Source organism: Zeus faber, assembly GCF_960531495.2.
Source record: "Zeus faber genome assembly, chromosome: 8".
NCBI classification, from domain to species: Eukaryota; Metazoa; Chordata; class Actinopteri; order Zeiformes; family Zeidae; genus Zeus; species Zeus faber.
In genome coordinates, this window is record NC_137195.1 from 892,162 (window position 1) to 904,661 (window position 12,500).

The following is a 12,500-nucleotide window of genomic DNA, read 5'->3' on the forward strand; positions in this document are numbered from 1 at the left end:
GCTGCTGCTGCTGCTGCTGCTGCTGCTGCTGCTGCATCTGCAGCTGCTGCTGCTGCTGCTGCTGCTGCTGCTGCTGCTGCTGCTGCTGCTGCTGCTGCATCTGCTGCTGCTGCTGCTGCTGCTGCTGCTGCATCTGCAGCTGCTGCTGCTGCTGCTGCTGCTGCATCTGCTGCTGCTGCTGCTGCTGCTGCTGCTGCTGCTGCTGCTGCTGCATCTGCTGCTGCTGCTGCTGCTGCTGCTGCTGCTGCTGCTGCTGCTGCTGCTGCATCTGCTGCTGCTGCTGCTGCTGCTGCATCTGCAGCTGCTGCTGCTGCTGCATCTGCTGCTGCTGCTGCTGCTGCTGCTGCTGCTGCTGCTGCTGCTGCTGCATCTGCTGCATCTGCTGCTGCTGCTGCTGCTGCTGCTGCTGCATCTGCAGCTGCTGCTGCTGCTGCTGCTGCTGCATCTGCTGCTGCTGCTGCTGCTGCTGCTGCTGCTGCTGCATCTGCTGCTGCTGCTGCTGCTGCTGCTGCTGCTGCTGCTGCTGCTGCTGCTGCTGCTGCTGCTGCTGCAGCAGATGCTGCTGCTGCTGCTGCTGCAGCAGATGCTGCTGCTGCTGCAGCAGATGCTGCTGCTGCTGCATCTGCTGCTGCTGCTGCTGCTGCTGCAGCAGATGCTGCTGCTGCATCTGCTGCTGCTGCTGCATCTGCTGCTGCTGCTGCTGCTGCTGCTGCTGCTGCTGCTGCTGCATCTGCTGCTGCTGCTGCTGCTGCTGCTGCTGGTGCTGCTGCAGCTGCTGCTGCTGCATCTGCTGCTGCTGCTCATTGTATTTCATTCATTGTATTTTAACATTGATACATACACATTGACATTGATATTTGCCTCCACAACAACTGGGTCGTGGCCGGGAGGGTTTTTGGTTTTGGTTTCATTGGTCGTTGTCAGCAGCGTCTCAGTGCAGCCAGGCTGATGACCCCGGTGCAGCCAGGCCCTCGAGCTCTGCTGGTGCAATCTGCTCCGTAAGGATCCGTGTGCAAAAGTAAAGAATGTGAGCGCCAGCGCAGCCAGACAGGAACGGCATCACTACACTTATCAGTTGTAAATAAATAGAACTTCAAATTATTGTAGCACAGTCGTTGTTTTGATTGAAAATGTCAATTTATATGGAAGTCGGGGGGGGGGGGGGGTAATGTAACTGACCTTGTTTTGGGATAAATGATTTTTATTTCGTGCCATGTGGTGCATTCTTTTTTTACCAACACTATATAAAGCCTGAAGATTTAAATATTTGTACATTTGAATTCATTTATTTATAGGTTTATAAAATACATTATTATTGTGAAGGCAGTTTTCTGTTTTTTTTACAAAGCGCCATAAAATAATTCTGTTCCCTAAAATGGATAAATAATGCTGATGACCATATTGTGTCAAATAATGGTGAATATCATTTCATCCATAACGGTGCCGTTTATTCCAAAACAATGATGAAGGAACCCAGAGAGACTGATGAAGACCTTCTCACATCCAGCTGGAGAACACAGTAGAACCTGTAGAGCAGCGGTTCCCAACCTTTTCGGACTCACGACCCACTTGAAAATCTCAAAAGTGTTGGGGCCACATCCGAGCAGAGGTAATACAGGAGCCAATCAGCGTGTTCTCAGAGGACCTTTATTTTAATAATCATATGCATTCTCATACATACAGTGCAGTGGTGGTAAAACAAAAAAACAGCTGGGTTAAAACTCAGGACTCACGCCAGCGCTGATAAAACTAACAATAACAGGACATGAAGATGAAGTCACCTCATGAGAAGCTGGTGCTGCCTGGCAGACACCACCTGCTTGACGTCCGGCTTAAGGGACGACGCTCTCAGGTGAAGATCTGGATCGACATTCACTTTATTCCTGGATTTCGTGACACGTCGTGGGGGGAGGCATCAGAAACCGCGCGGCTCTGTCGGACCAATCGGGAGAAGCAACATGAAGCCAAAAGATTGTCGGGTACCTCTGTGAGAAGACACAGACCTGAGAGACAGTTTCAATGCGCTGTCGCAGGAGAGATCCACAGAGCGAGGGGCTCATCACCGTGGCCGGCCAAGGGCTTTTCCACCCAGCTGCGCTGCACATCTGGGAGGGGGACGTGTTCGGCTTGGTCCTCAAACCGTGCGGTGCTCTTTGCCGTGATCGGTCACGATGACAGGAAGCTCCATCTCTTGTCAAAAAATCAGAGAGATTCTCAAACGACTCAACGTTTGACCGATCAACTCGCCTGGACCACATCGCCAATTCTCATTCAAACGACTTTCTCTACGCTCGTCAGCAGCTGTTCTGACACATTCCCTGTCATCTGGTCAACCCTGCGTCTGACTGAGACGTCAGAGATGAGTTTGATTGGCTCTCACGCCTTCCCTCCCAGCATCACCTCCACCTTCTCTTTTGTGGCGGGAGGAATTCAGTTCTCCATGATTGTTTGTGTCTTAGCAGGCTTGGGTATGAGTCGAGCGACCTGATTGGAAGCTTCCGCTGCCTTTGCGTTCTCGGTGCTCATACGTGACGTTACCATGACGATCTTCTCGCCCTGATTCTCCTTGAGTTTATGACGGGAACATTCAAGCGGCTCGGACGTGTCCTGTCGGTGTTTTGTGTGAGGTGACGGTGCAGTGGACATAGCTGCAGAGCTTCTTATAATAAAATCTTAGAACACATCAGGCACAGCTTGAACAGCAGTGACGCTTCGTCCATAAACATCCCAGTCATAAATCTTCAGCGCTGCTCTTTGTTTTTCTGTCCCGTCCAATTTGATCATCACCTCAAGTTCAAAAATGTACAGGTGCACGTCCATCGTGGTCCGGCTTGGATGTAGTACCCCCTAACATAAGTTCCTATCAGTGATGATGCTTTTTTCAAGGTTTTACAGAAAAAATATCATGATTTTTTTTTTTTTTTTTACATTTAAAAAGTTTTAATTTTAAAAAGTTTTTTTTTTTAATATTTTTGAATTTATTTTTTCAATAAAATCGATGTGTTTTGCCCATGATTTGACGGCCCACTAGCAATACCCTGCCCATAAGTTGGGAATCGCTGCAGTAAAGGAACCGGTTCGAGGAACCATGTATCATGGCAAAAACCTGATGTTGTTGTGGTCCTGACGTCTTCCTGGACCTCTGTGCTGCTGGACCTCTGTGCTGCTGGACCTCTGTGCTGCTGGACCTCTGTGCTGCTGGACCTCTGTGCTGCTGGACCTCTGTGCTGCTGGACCTCGGTGTTGCTGGACCTCTGTGCTGCTGGACCTCTGTGCTGCTGGACCTCTGTGCTGCTGGACCTCTGTGCTGCTGGACCTCGGTGTTGCTGGACCTCTGTGCTGCTGGACCTCTGTGCTGCTGGACCTCGTGTTGCTTGACATCGGGGCAGAAGAGAGCACCACCAGGTCTCCAACCTGGATAATTTCACCTTTTCACCTGTTGGTCCTGATGAGGTTCAGGATGGATCTTCTCTATGTTCCTCAATCTCAGGACAGCAGAACGCTGCGATGAGGGCACATGGTCAAGCCCAGGTCTTCAGGAGTTAGACATGGTGCGTTTGCTGTGGCTTTCAACGACCGGGTTTCTCCGCCCGACGGTTTACGTGTTCCACCATCTCTTATTAACAGTGGGAATAAAGAGAAGAAGAACCTCCTTGCCTGGCTGGACCTCCTGAGGTGGAGCTGGTCAATTCCAGGAACATCACTGGGCATTCTGAGCAGACTCCTCTAAACTGTGATGGGGAGGTGGCTCCTCCTGCTCTGCATCCTTTGTGATATCAAGCAGACGATGGAGATGGAGAGAAGCCGGAGGAGGCCTCCCTCTGAGGAGCACCTCCCTCTAAGGATCACCTCCTTTTCAACCACCTCCTGCACCATTCTGCAGCTTTGGGACAGGAAGTGAGAGCTGCTTTGTTTGACATCTTCTGCTGCTTCTCTGGCCACAAATAATTCTCGAGGTAATTATTTTCATATTGATCTGATGATGCTGCCTCAGCGTTTCATCCTGAAGCTAAAGGAGCTGACATGTTCTCAAGGTTGTGTCAAGGTCTCTCGTTCTCTCTATTCAAAAGGGCTTTATTGGCAAGGGGCACAGGCGTTACACACACACACATACAGTATATAATATATAAATATATATATATATATATGTGTGTCTATATACATATATACATACATATATACATATATTTGTATATATATGGAAAGGGTGGGTATACATATATATGTATATGTATATATATATATATACATATACATATATATATACATATATACATATACATATATACATATATACATATGTATATATGTATATATATATATATATATATATGTATATGTGTATATATATATATATACTGTATATATATCCACATTAGTAGAAAATAACTTGTAGAAAAATCCAGACTTGCAGTTAAAATTTTTGTGAGTAAATAAGTGAGAATTATAGAAACACTGCAACATTGTTTTCTTTTAAATGAATGTATTTAAAGATATTTGTCCTGAATGTACAATAAATCTGTCCAGAGATCAGCACAGTGCAGGCACACAGCTGATTGACAGGCTCCATGGTGCTTGTATTTTATTGGACACGCCCGTTTCCACTCACAGCAGCTTCACATCTTTCTGCTGTGTTTGCACATTGCTGTGATACTTGAGCAGATACTGAAGTTTTTTGTTATCAGCCGCGTTTTCAAAGTGTTTTTTGGTGGCTAATATAAACCCATATATACTGTCTCTCTCTCTCGCTGTCTCTCTCTCTCTCTGTCTGTCTGTCTCGCTGTCTGTCTCTCTGTCTGTCTCTCTCTGTCTGTCTCTCTGAAGAAGAAAGAAGAAACAGTTTTTATTCATCACACACACCACACTACAACACATGCTTGCACACACACACACATGCTTGATGGTGCTGGTGAAATGGACTCTCTGCATTGAACCATCCTGGCTTGTCCTTCCTCCGGGGGCACAGCCAGGAGCAGTGGGCAGCGTACGTGGACGCGCCCGGGGACCAGGTGATAAGTGTCCATCGCTGGTCAGACCATGATGGGTGCATGTTTTGGGTGGGGGACCTTACTGACGTGAGGTGGAGGAAACCCCATGTGAACACGGGGAGAACATGCAAACTCCACCCAGAAAGGCTCCTGTTTGGGAGATAACCCACCGGAGCACGGTGCCAACAGCGCCCCAGGCGGGAATCAAACCCAGGACCTTCTTGCTGTGAGGCAGCAGTGCAATGCTCTGCACCACCGTGCCACGTAGAGAAGTCTCTCTCTGTCTCTCTCTCTGTCTCTCTCTCAGTCTCTCTCTGTCTCTCTCTCTGTCTCTCTCTCTCTCTCTCTGTCTCTCTCTGTCTCTCTCTCTGTCTCTCTCTGTCTCTCTCTCTGTCTCTCTCTGTCTCTCTCTCTCTCTCTCTGTCTCTCTCTGTCTCTCTCTCTCTCTCTCTCTGTCTCTCTCTGTCTCTCTCTCTGTCTCTCTCTGTCTCTCTCTCTGTCTCTCTCTCTCTCTCTCTGTCTCTCTCTCTCTCTCTCTGTCTCTCTTGTCTCTCTCTCTGTCTCTCTCCTCTAGTTTCATCCCTTTGTCTCTTTTGTCAGAACCCTCAGCTCTGGTTGCCCCCCCTCTCTCCTGAGTATTTCCTCTCCTCCATCTTTTTATCTTTGTCCAACCTCCACCCCCTCCTCCACCCCCCCCCCTCTTTCTACCTGGGGGGTTGTTCTTTATCCTTCATCTTTGTTTTCTCTGCTCCAACCCCGGACTCCTCCACTGAGCTCTGCACCACCTCCCTCCACCTCTTTCTCTCTTTCCCTCCTCCTCTCCTATCCACCTCCTTCCCTCCACCCTTTTTTCTCTTCTCCACCTCCTCCTCCTCAAGGAGATGGAGGAGGAGGTGGAGGTCGTATGAAGTGTGATAATGAGATGAACTGATGGATTATGGATATTGATAAATGATAACCTCCTCCTCCTCCTCCTCCTCCAGAACAAGGACAAGGAGCGTATGAGGGACCGGGAGAAGGAGGCGCGAGAGAGGGAGGCGCGTTACAGCAACGGTCACCTCTTCACCTCCCTCACCGTGTCGGCCATGACACTCTGTTCATCCTGCAACCGCAGCATCACGGCCAAGGAGGCGCTGAGCTGCCCCAGTACTACACACACTACACACTACACACTGAGTACTACACACTAACACTACACACTGAGTACTACACACACTAACACTACACACTGAGTACTACACACTAACACTACTCACTGAGCACTACACACTGAATACTACACACTGAATACTACACACTAACACTACTCACTGAGTACTACACACAAACACTACACACTGAGTACTACACACTGAGTACTACACACTGAGTACTACACACTAACACTACTCACTGAGTACTACACACTGAGTACTACACACTAACACTAGTAGGCGCTCAGCTGCCCCAGTACTACTACACACTACACACTGCACACAGAGTACTACACACACTACACACGACACACTGAGTATTACACACCGCTTCATACTACACACTACACACACAGTATGATTATGTATGTATAAAGTGTGTGTGTGTACATGACATCAAGTTATTATCATTATGATGTCATCATCTGTGTGTCTGTCTGGAGAGAGACAGACAGGTTCCCCCTCCGTGAGGACGAACCCAGACAAAGAAGTCAGTGTGAAGGAAGAGCTCCCCCTCCTCCCCCATCCACCTGGGGACGAGAGAGAGAGAGACAGACAGACAGTCTAATGCCTGTCTGTTTGTCTATCGGTCTGTCTCTCTCTAATGCCTTTCTGTCTGACTGCCTGTCTGTCTGCCTGTCTTACAGCCTGTAATGTGACCATCCATAACCGCTGCAGAGACAGTCTGGCCAGCTGCACCAAGATGAAGCAGAAGGTGAGACAGGATATCTACCAGTCTGTCTAGCTGACCCTGTCCCTCTACCTGTTTACCTGTCTACCTGTCTGTCTACCTGACCCTGTCTCTCTACCTGTCTGTCTACAGCAGCAGAAGTTAGCTCTGGTCAGGAACAGTTCAGCTCTGCAGAACGTTACACTCAGAAGTAAAGGTAAGTACATCTGTCTGTCATTCTGTCTGTCTATCTGTCTGTGATTCTGTCTGTCTGTCTGTCTGTCTGTCATTTTGTCTGTCTGTCTGTGATTCTGTCTGTCTGTCTGTCATTCTGTCTGTCTGTCTGTCTGTCATTATGTCATTCTGTCTGTCTGTCTGTCTGTCATTCTGTCTGTCTGTCTGTCTGTCTGTTCGTCTGTCTATCTGTCGGTCTGTCTGTGTTCATCTCTGTCTGTCTGTCTGTCTGTCTGTCTGTCTGTCTGTCCATCTGTCCCTGGGCAGGTCGCTGTATCTGTCTGTCTGACATACATGTCTTTTAACGGACTCACTGATCTTCCCGGAAAATCCCTCTTGAGCTGTGACTTAAAGGTGCAGCGTGAAGGATGTAGTGGTGAGGCTGAACACCACCTCCCCTCACCCCACCTCCCCTCACCCCACCTAACCTCACCCCACCTAACCTCACCCCACCCTTTCCAAAGATGTAGGAGAAGCTTCAGGTGAAGTGCAGGTCCCTCTCTAGAGCCGGTGTTTGGTTTGTCCCATCCTGGCTACTGTAGAAACATGGTGGTGCAACATGGCGGCCTCCGTCCAGCGTACCCGCTCCCTGTGTAGATAGAAACGCTTCATTCTAAGGAAAGGAAAACACAAGGTGATAATCAGCTCATTAAAAGCTGATGATTCCTATTATTATATGGGTAATATTGCATTTCTGCCGAGTCCCCCCCCTAGCCCTCCGCACCGCACCTCCACACGTACCTCTCCCACAAGGACCCGCTTTTCATCTGAGCAGCTTGTCGCTGCCCCCTGCTGGTCCAGCTCTGCACCTGCTCACTCTTCTTCTGCTGCGTTGCAGCTCCCATGACCAAGGAGAGGCCCAGCTCAGCCATCTATCCCTCCGACAGCCTCCGTCAGTCGCTGCTGGGGTCCAGGAGGGGGCGTAGCGGCTTGCTCGCCAAGAGCGTCTCCACCAACAACATCGCAGGGTGAGAGCAAAACTCATCACGTCAATGTCTCTGACAAGCTTCTGCAGCGTCTTCAAGTCGACATATGAGGTGAGGTGTCTGGTCTGAAAGAGAAACCTCCCCAAAAAGAAGAACATCCACAAAAAGGAGAACATCCACAAAAAGGAGAACCTCCCCAAAAAGAAGAACGTCCCCAAAAAGAAGAACGTCCCCAAAAGGAAGAACCTCCCCAAAAAGAAGAACGTCCCCAAAAAGGAGAACGTCCCCAAAAAGGAGAACCTCCCCAAAAAGAAGAACGTCCCCAAAAAGAATAACCTCCCCAAAAAGAAGAACGTCCCCAAAAAGAACGTCCCCAAAAAGAAAAACGTCCCCAAAAAGAAGAACCTCCCCAAAAAGAAGAACCTCCCCAAAAAGAAGAACGTCCCCAAAAAGAAAAACGTCCCCAAAAAGAAGAACGTCCCCAAAAAGAGAAACATCCCCAAAAAGAAGAACGTCCCCAAAAAGAAGAACGTCCCCAAAAAGAAGAACGTCCCCAAAAAGAGAAACATCCCCAAAAAGAAGAACGTCCCCAAAAAGAAGAACGTCCCCAAAAAGAAGAACGTCCCCAAAAAGAGAAACATCCCCAAAAAGAAGAACGTCCCCAAAAAGAAGAACGTCCCCAAAAAGAGAAACATCCCCAAAAAGAAGAACGTCCCCAAAAAGAAGAACGTCCCCAAAAAGAGAAACATCCCCAAAAAGAGAAACATCCCCAAAAAGAGAAACATCCCCAAAAAGAAGAACGTCCCCAAAAAGAAGAACGTCCTGAAAGGCAGGAAGTGAGAACCTTGCTACTGATGGTTCCCTGTCCTGCAGATCACCTTCACCCATGACACCAATACCACAACCACAGTATATGCAATACTGGGTATTGCTTGTATAGGTGTATATGCAGTACTGGCTATTGCTTGTATAGTGTGTAAATATGCAGTACTGGCTATTGCTTGTATAGGTGTATATGCAGTACTGAGTATTGCTTGTATAGGTGTATATGCAGTACTGGCTATTGCTTGTATAGCATGTGTATATGCAGTATTGGGTATTGCTTGTATAGAGTGTATATATGCAGTACTGGGTATTGCTTGTATAGGTGTGTATGCAGTACTGGGTATTGCTTGTATAGGTGTATATGCAGTACTGGGTATTGCTTGTATAGGTGTATATGCAGTACTGGGTATTGCTTGTATAGGTGTATATGCAGTACTGGGTTTTGCTTGTATAGGTGTATATGCAGTACTGGGTTTTGCTTGTATAGGTGTATATGCAGTACTGGGTATTGCTTGTATAGGTGTGTATGCAGTACTGGGTATTGCTTGTATAGGTGTATATGCAGTACTGGGTATTGCTTGTATAGGTGTATATGCAGTACTGGGTATTGCTTGCTGTACAGGTGCGAGGACTCCCCCGTGGGCTTGAGGAGGATTCTGTCGCAGTCGACCGAGTCTCTGAACTTCAGGAGCAGAACGATGTCGCTGGAGTCGCTCAACGATGACGGTAAAGCTGGGGTTTCCCGCTCAGGGTGGAGGTTGACGGTGTCATGGGAGCAGAGCATTGATTTGCTGTGTTGCTGCACCAGGGGAGCCCTACTACGCCCCCCTGCTGACGGAGCTGCAGGAGGAGGGCGGCTGCGTCTCCGCCGACAGCTGGAGTTTAGCTGTGGACTCCAACTTCCTGCAGAGCCAACGCAAGGACACCATCAAACGGCAGGACGTCATCTACGGTACGGCTACTCTGTGTGTACTAATACCTGTACTAATACCTGTACTAATACCTGTACTAATACCTACACCTCTACCTGTACTAATACCTACACCTCTACCTATACTAATACCTCTACTTCTACTAATACCTCTACCTGTACCTATACTAATACCTCTACCCGTACCTATACCAATACCTCTACCTATACCTCTACCAGGACTTCAGGCACTGATTTATATGTATATCTATACATATATACCTTAGATGTATATAGAAGGCAAGCAGCTGTACTTCAGAAGTGTGTGGAATATAAATGTAAATACTACACCTTGTAAAGTACATGTTGGAATGTGTAAAACACCAGATTTCAAATTGATAATCTGATTGAAAATAAAAGACATAATAATGAATGACCCCCTGCAGAGCTGATCCAGACAGAGTTCCACCACGTGAGGACCCTGAGGATCATGGAGGGCGTGTACCGGCGGGGCATGCAGGAGGAGGTGCTGCTGGAGGCGGGGCAGCTCCACGCCGTCTTCCCCTGCCTGGACCAGCTGCTGCAGCTCCACACGGGGCTCCTGGGGGCCCTCCTGAGCCGCCGGCAGCAGGGCCTGGTCCCCGGAAGCCAGAGCAACTTCACCATCACCCGCCTGGGAGAGGTCCTCATAAAGCAGGTAACACACACTACACACACACTACTCCTGCCGCCTGGGAGAGGTCCTCATAAAGCAGGTAACACACACTACACACAGAGATTTACACGTGTGTGTGTGTGTGTGTGTGTGTGTGTGTGTGTGTGTAGTTCTCAGGTCAACCTGCTGAGGACTTCAGGAAGCTTTACTCAGAGTTCTGTTGTCGTCATCCCAAAGCTGTGAAACTGTACAAGGAGCTTCTGACCCGAGACAAGAGGTTCCAGCACTTCATCAGGGTAGGAAAACCTGGACCGGCCCGGCTGAAACCTGGACCGGGACCAGCTCAGGGTCTGACAGGGTATAAACAAGGTTCTACTACTGTTGCTTTCCACTGATTCTCTCTATCCCATAATGATCAGAGAGTGAGCCGCGGCCCGCTGCTTCGTCGTCATGGCGTCCAGGAGTGTATCCTGCTTGTGACCCAAAGGATCACCAAGTACCCGGTTCTGGTCCAGAGGATCCTGGACAACACCAAGGGTAAACACACACACATACACACACACACACACTCTAGACAGTTGCTAAGCTAGCTGATCATCGCTGAGTGCTCTACTGCCCCCCCAGGTGATGAGGAGGAGGCGCAGGCTCTGAGCACTGCTCTGCTCCTCCTGAAGGAGCTCCTCAGCTCGGTGGACCAGGAGGTGCTGGACCTGCAGCGGAGCCAGCGGCTGCAGGAGGTCCGGTCCCGCCTGGACCCCCGGGCCCAGACGGAGCTCCGGGGAGGAGGCGTGTTTGGAGGAGGCGAGCTGCTCCGCAGGAGGCTTGTCCACGACGGGACGCTGCTCTGGAAAACCCAGAGCTCCAGAATGAAAGGTGGGAGGGGAGGGGCTGGGGGGAGGGGATAAGGGGCGGGGCTTCAGGCTCCAGTGAAAAGTCTGGGTGGGGGGTAAGGGGCAGAACTTCGGGCTCTAGAAGGAAAGATGGGGGTGGGCCAAGGGGCGGAGCTGCAAAATGAAAGATAGGAGTGGGTGGGGCTAATGGGAGCGGCGCTTCAGGCCCCAAAGGGAAAGATGGAAGAGGTGGGGCCACGGGGCCACGGGACTCAGGTTCCATCGCAGGTTTAATTAGTTTGACTGACGTCAGTTGTCATGTGGAGTAAACTGTGGAACCTATGTTGATGTTCCAGACGTGCAGATGCTGCTGATGTCTGACATCTTGGTTTTCCTGCAAGAGAAAGACCAAAAGTTCATCTTCCCTGCACTGGTGAGTCAATTGCACCTCCTCTTTACCTCTGCTCCTCCTCCCCTACACCTCTGCTCCTCCTCCTCTAGACCTCTGCTCTGATAGAGGACCAGATGTGAACGTGTCCTCCTCTTGTCTCCTTCCGTCCGCAGGAGAAGCCTCCCGTGGTGTCCCCTCTACCTCACTACTCCTCCTCTACCTCACTACTTCTCCTCTACTTCACTAACCCTCCACTTCTCTACTCCTAGTATGTAACGTATTGAGTGGTTGGACTTGACAGAGGTGTCCTCGTCTTCCAGGAGAAGCCTCCCGTGGTGTCCCTCACTCGGCTGATCGTCAGGGACATAGCCAATCAGGAGCGAGGGATGTTCCTCATCAGTGACTCTGCCCCTCCAGAGATGTACGAACTCTACGCCTCCTCCAAGGACGACAGGAAGCAGTGGATGAAGCTCATCCAGCAAACTGTGCTCAGGTCCGCCTCCGACGCCCCACATCCCAGAATAACCCGTCACAACACCTGACATCCCATAATAACCAGTAACAGCACCCTATATCCCACTCCCTCAAAACCAGACCCTACTCCTTCAAAACCACACCCACTCCCCCCCAAACAGCCCCTACTCTGTCAAACCACGCCCACTCCTTCAAAAGCCACGCCCACTCCCTCAGAGCCACGCCCTCAGGAGGATGTGTTTCCACTGCAGGCGGCAGGGTTACACCCTAACCCATTATGACATGTCTCTCTACCTGTCTCTCTCTACCTGACTCTCTTTTTTCCTGTCTCTCTCCAGCTGTCCGTCCAGAGAGGAGTTCCCGCTGATTGAGACAGAGGATAAAGCTTTAGTACGCAGACTGCG

The 12,500-nt window shown here is 49.6% G+C and overlaps 1 protein-coding gene across 1 annotated transcript in view; it reads left to right on the forward strand.

Moving 5' to 3' along the window:
• Positions 1–12,500, forward strand: part of LOC307233885 (rho guanine nucleotide exchange factor 2-like) — a 27,641-nt gene that overhangs the window by 8,198 nt on the left and 6,943 nt on the right. The window contains exons 2-14 of the mRNA XM_080005344.1: positions 5,972–6,134; positions 6,829–6,896; positions 7,005–7,068; positions 7,924–8,053; positions 9,459–9,562; positions 9,645–9,788; positions 10,193–10,443; positions 10,572–10,697; positions 10,821–10,938; positions 11,026–11,274; positions 11,588–11,664; positions 11,943–12,115; positions 12,435–12,500. The exon at positions 12,435–12,500 is cut by the window's right edge and continues 2 nt beyond it. Coding sequence (XP_079861470.1) covers positions 5,972–6,134; positions 6,829–6,896; positions 7,005–7,068; positions 7,924–8,053; positions 9,459–9,562; positions 9,645–9,788; positions 10,193–10,443; positions 10,572–10,697; positions 10,821–10,938; positions 11,026–11,274; positions 11,588–11,664; positions 11,943–12,115; positions 12,435–12,500 — 1,733 coding nt within the window. The remainder of the gene's footprint in view (positions 1–5,971; positions 6,135–6,828; positions 6,897–7,004; positions 7,069–7,923; positions 8,054–9,458; positions 9,563–9,644; positions 9,789–10,192; positions 10,444–10,571; positions 10,698–10,820; positions 10,939–11,025; positions 11,275–11,587; positions 11,665–11,942; positions 12,116–12,434) is intronic.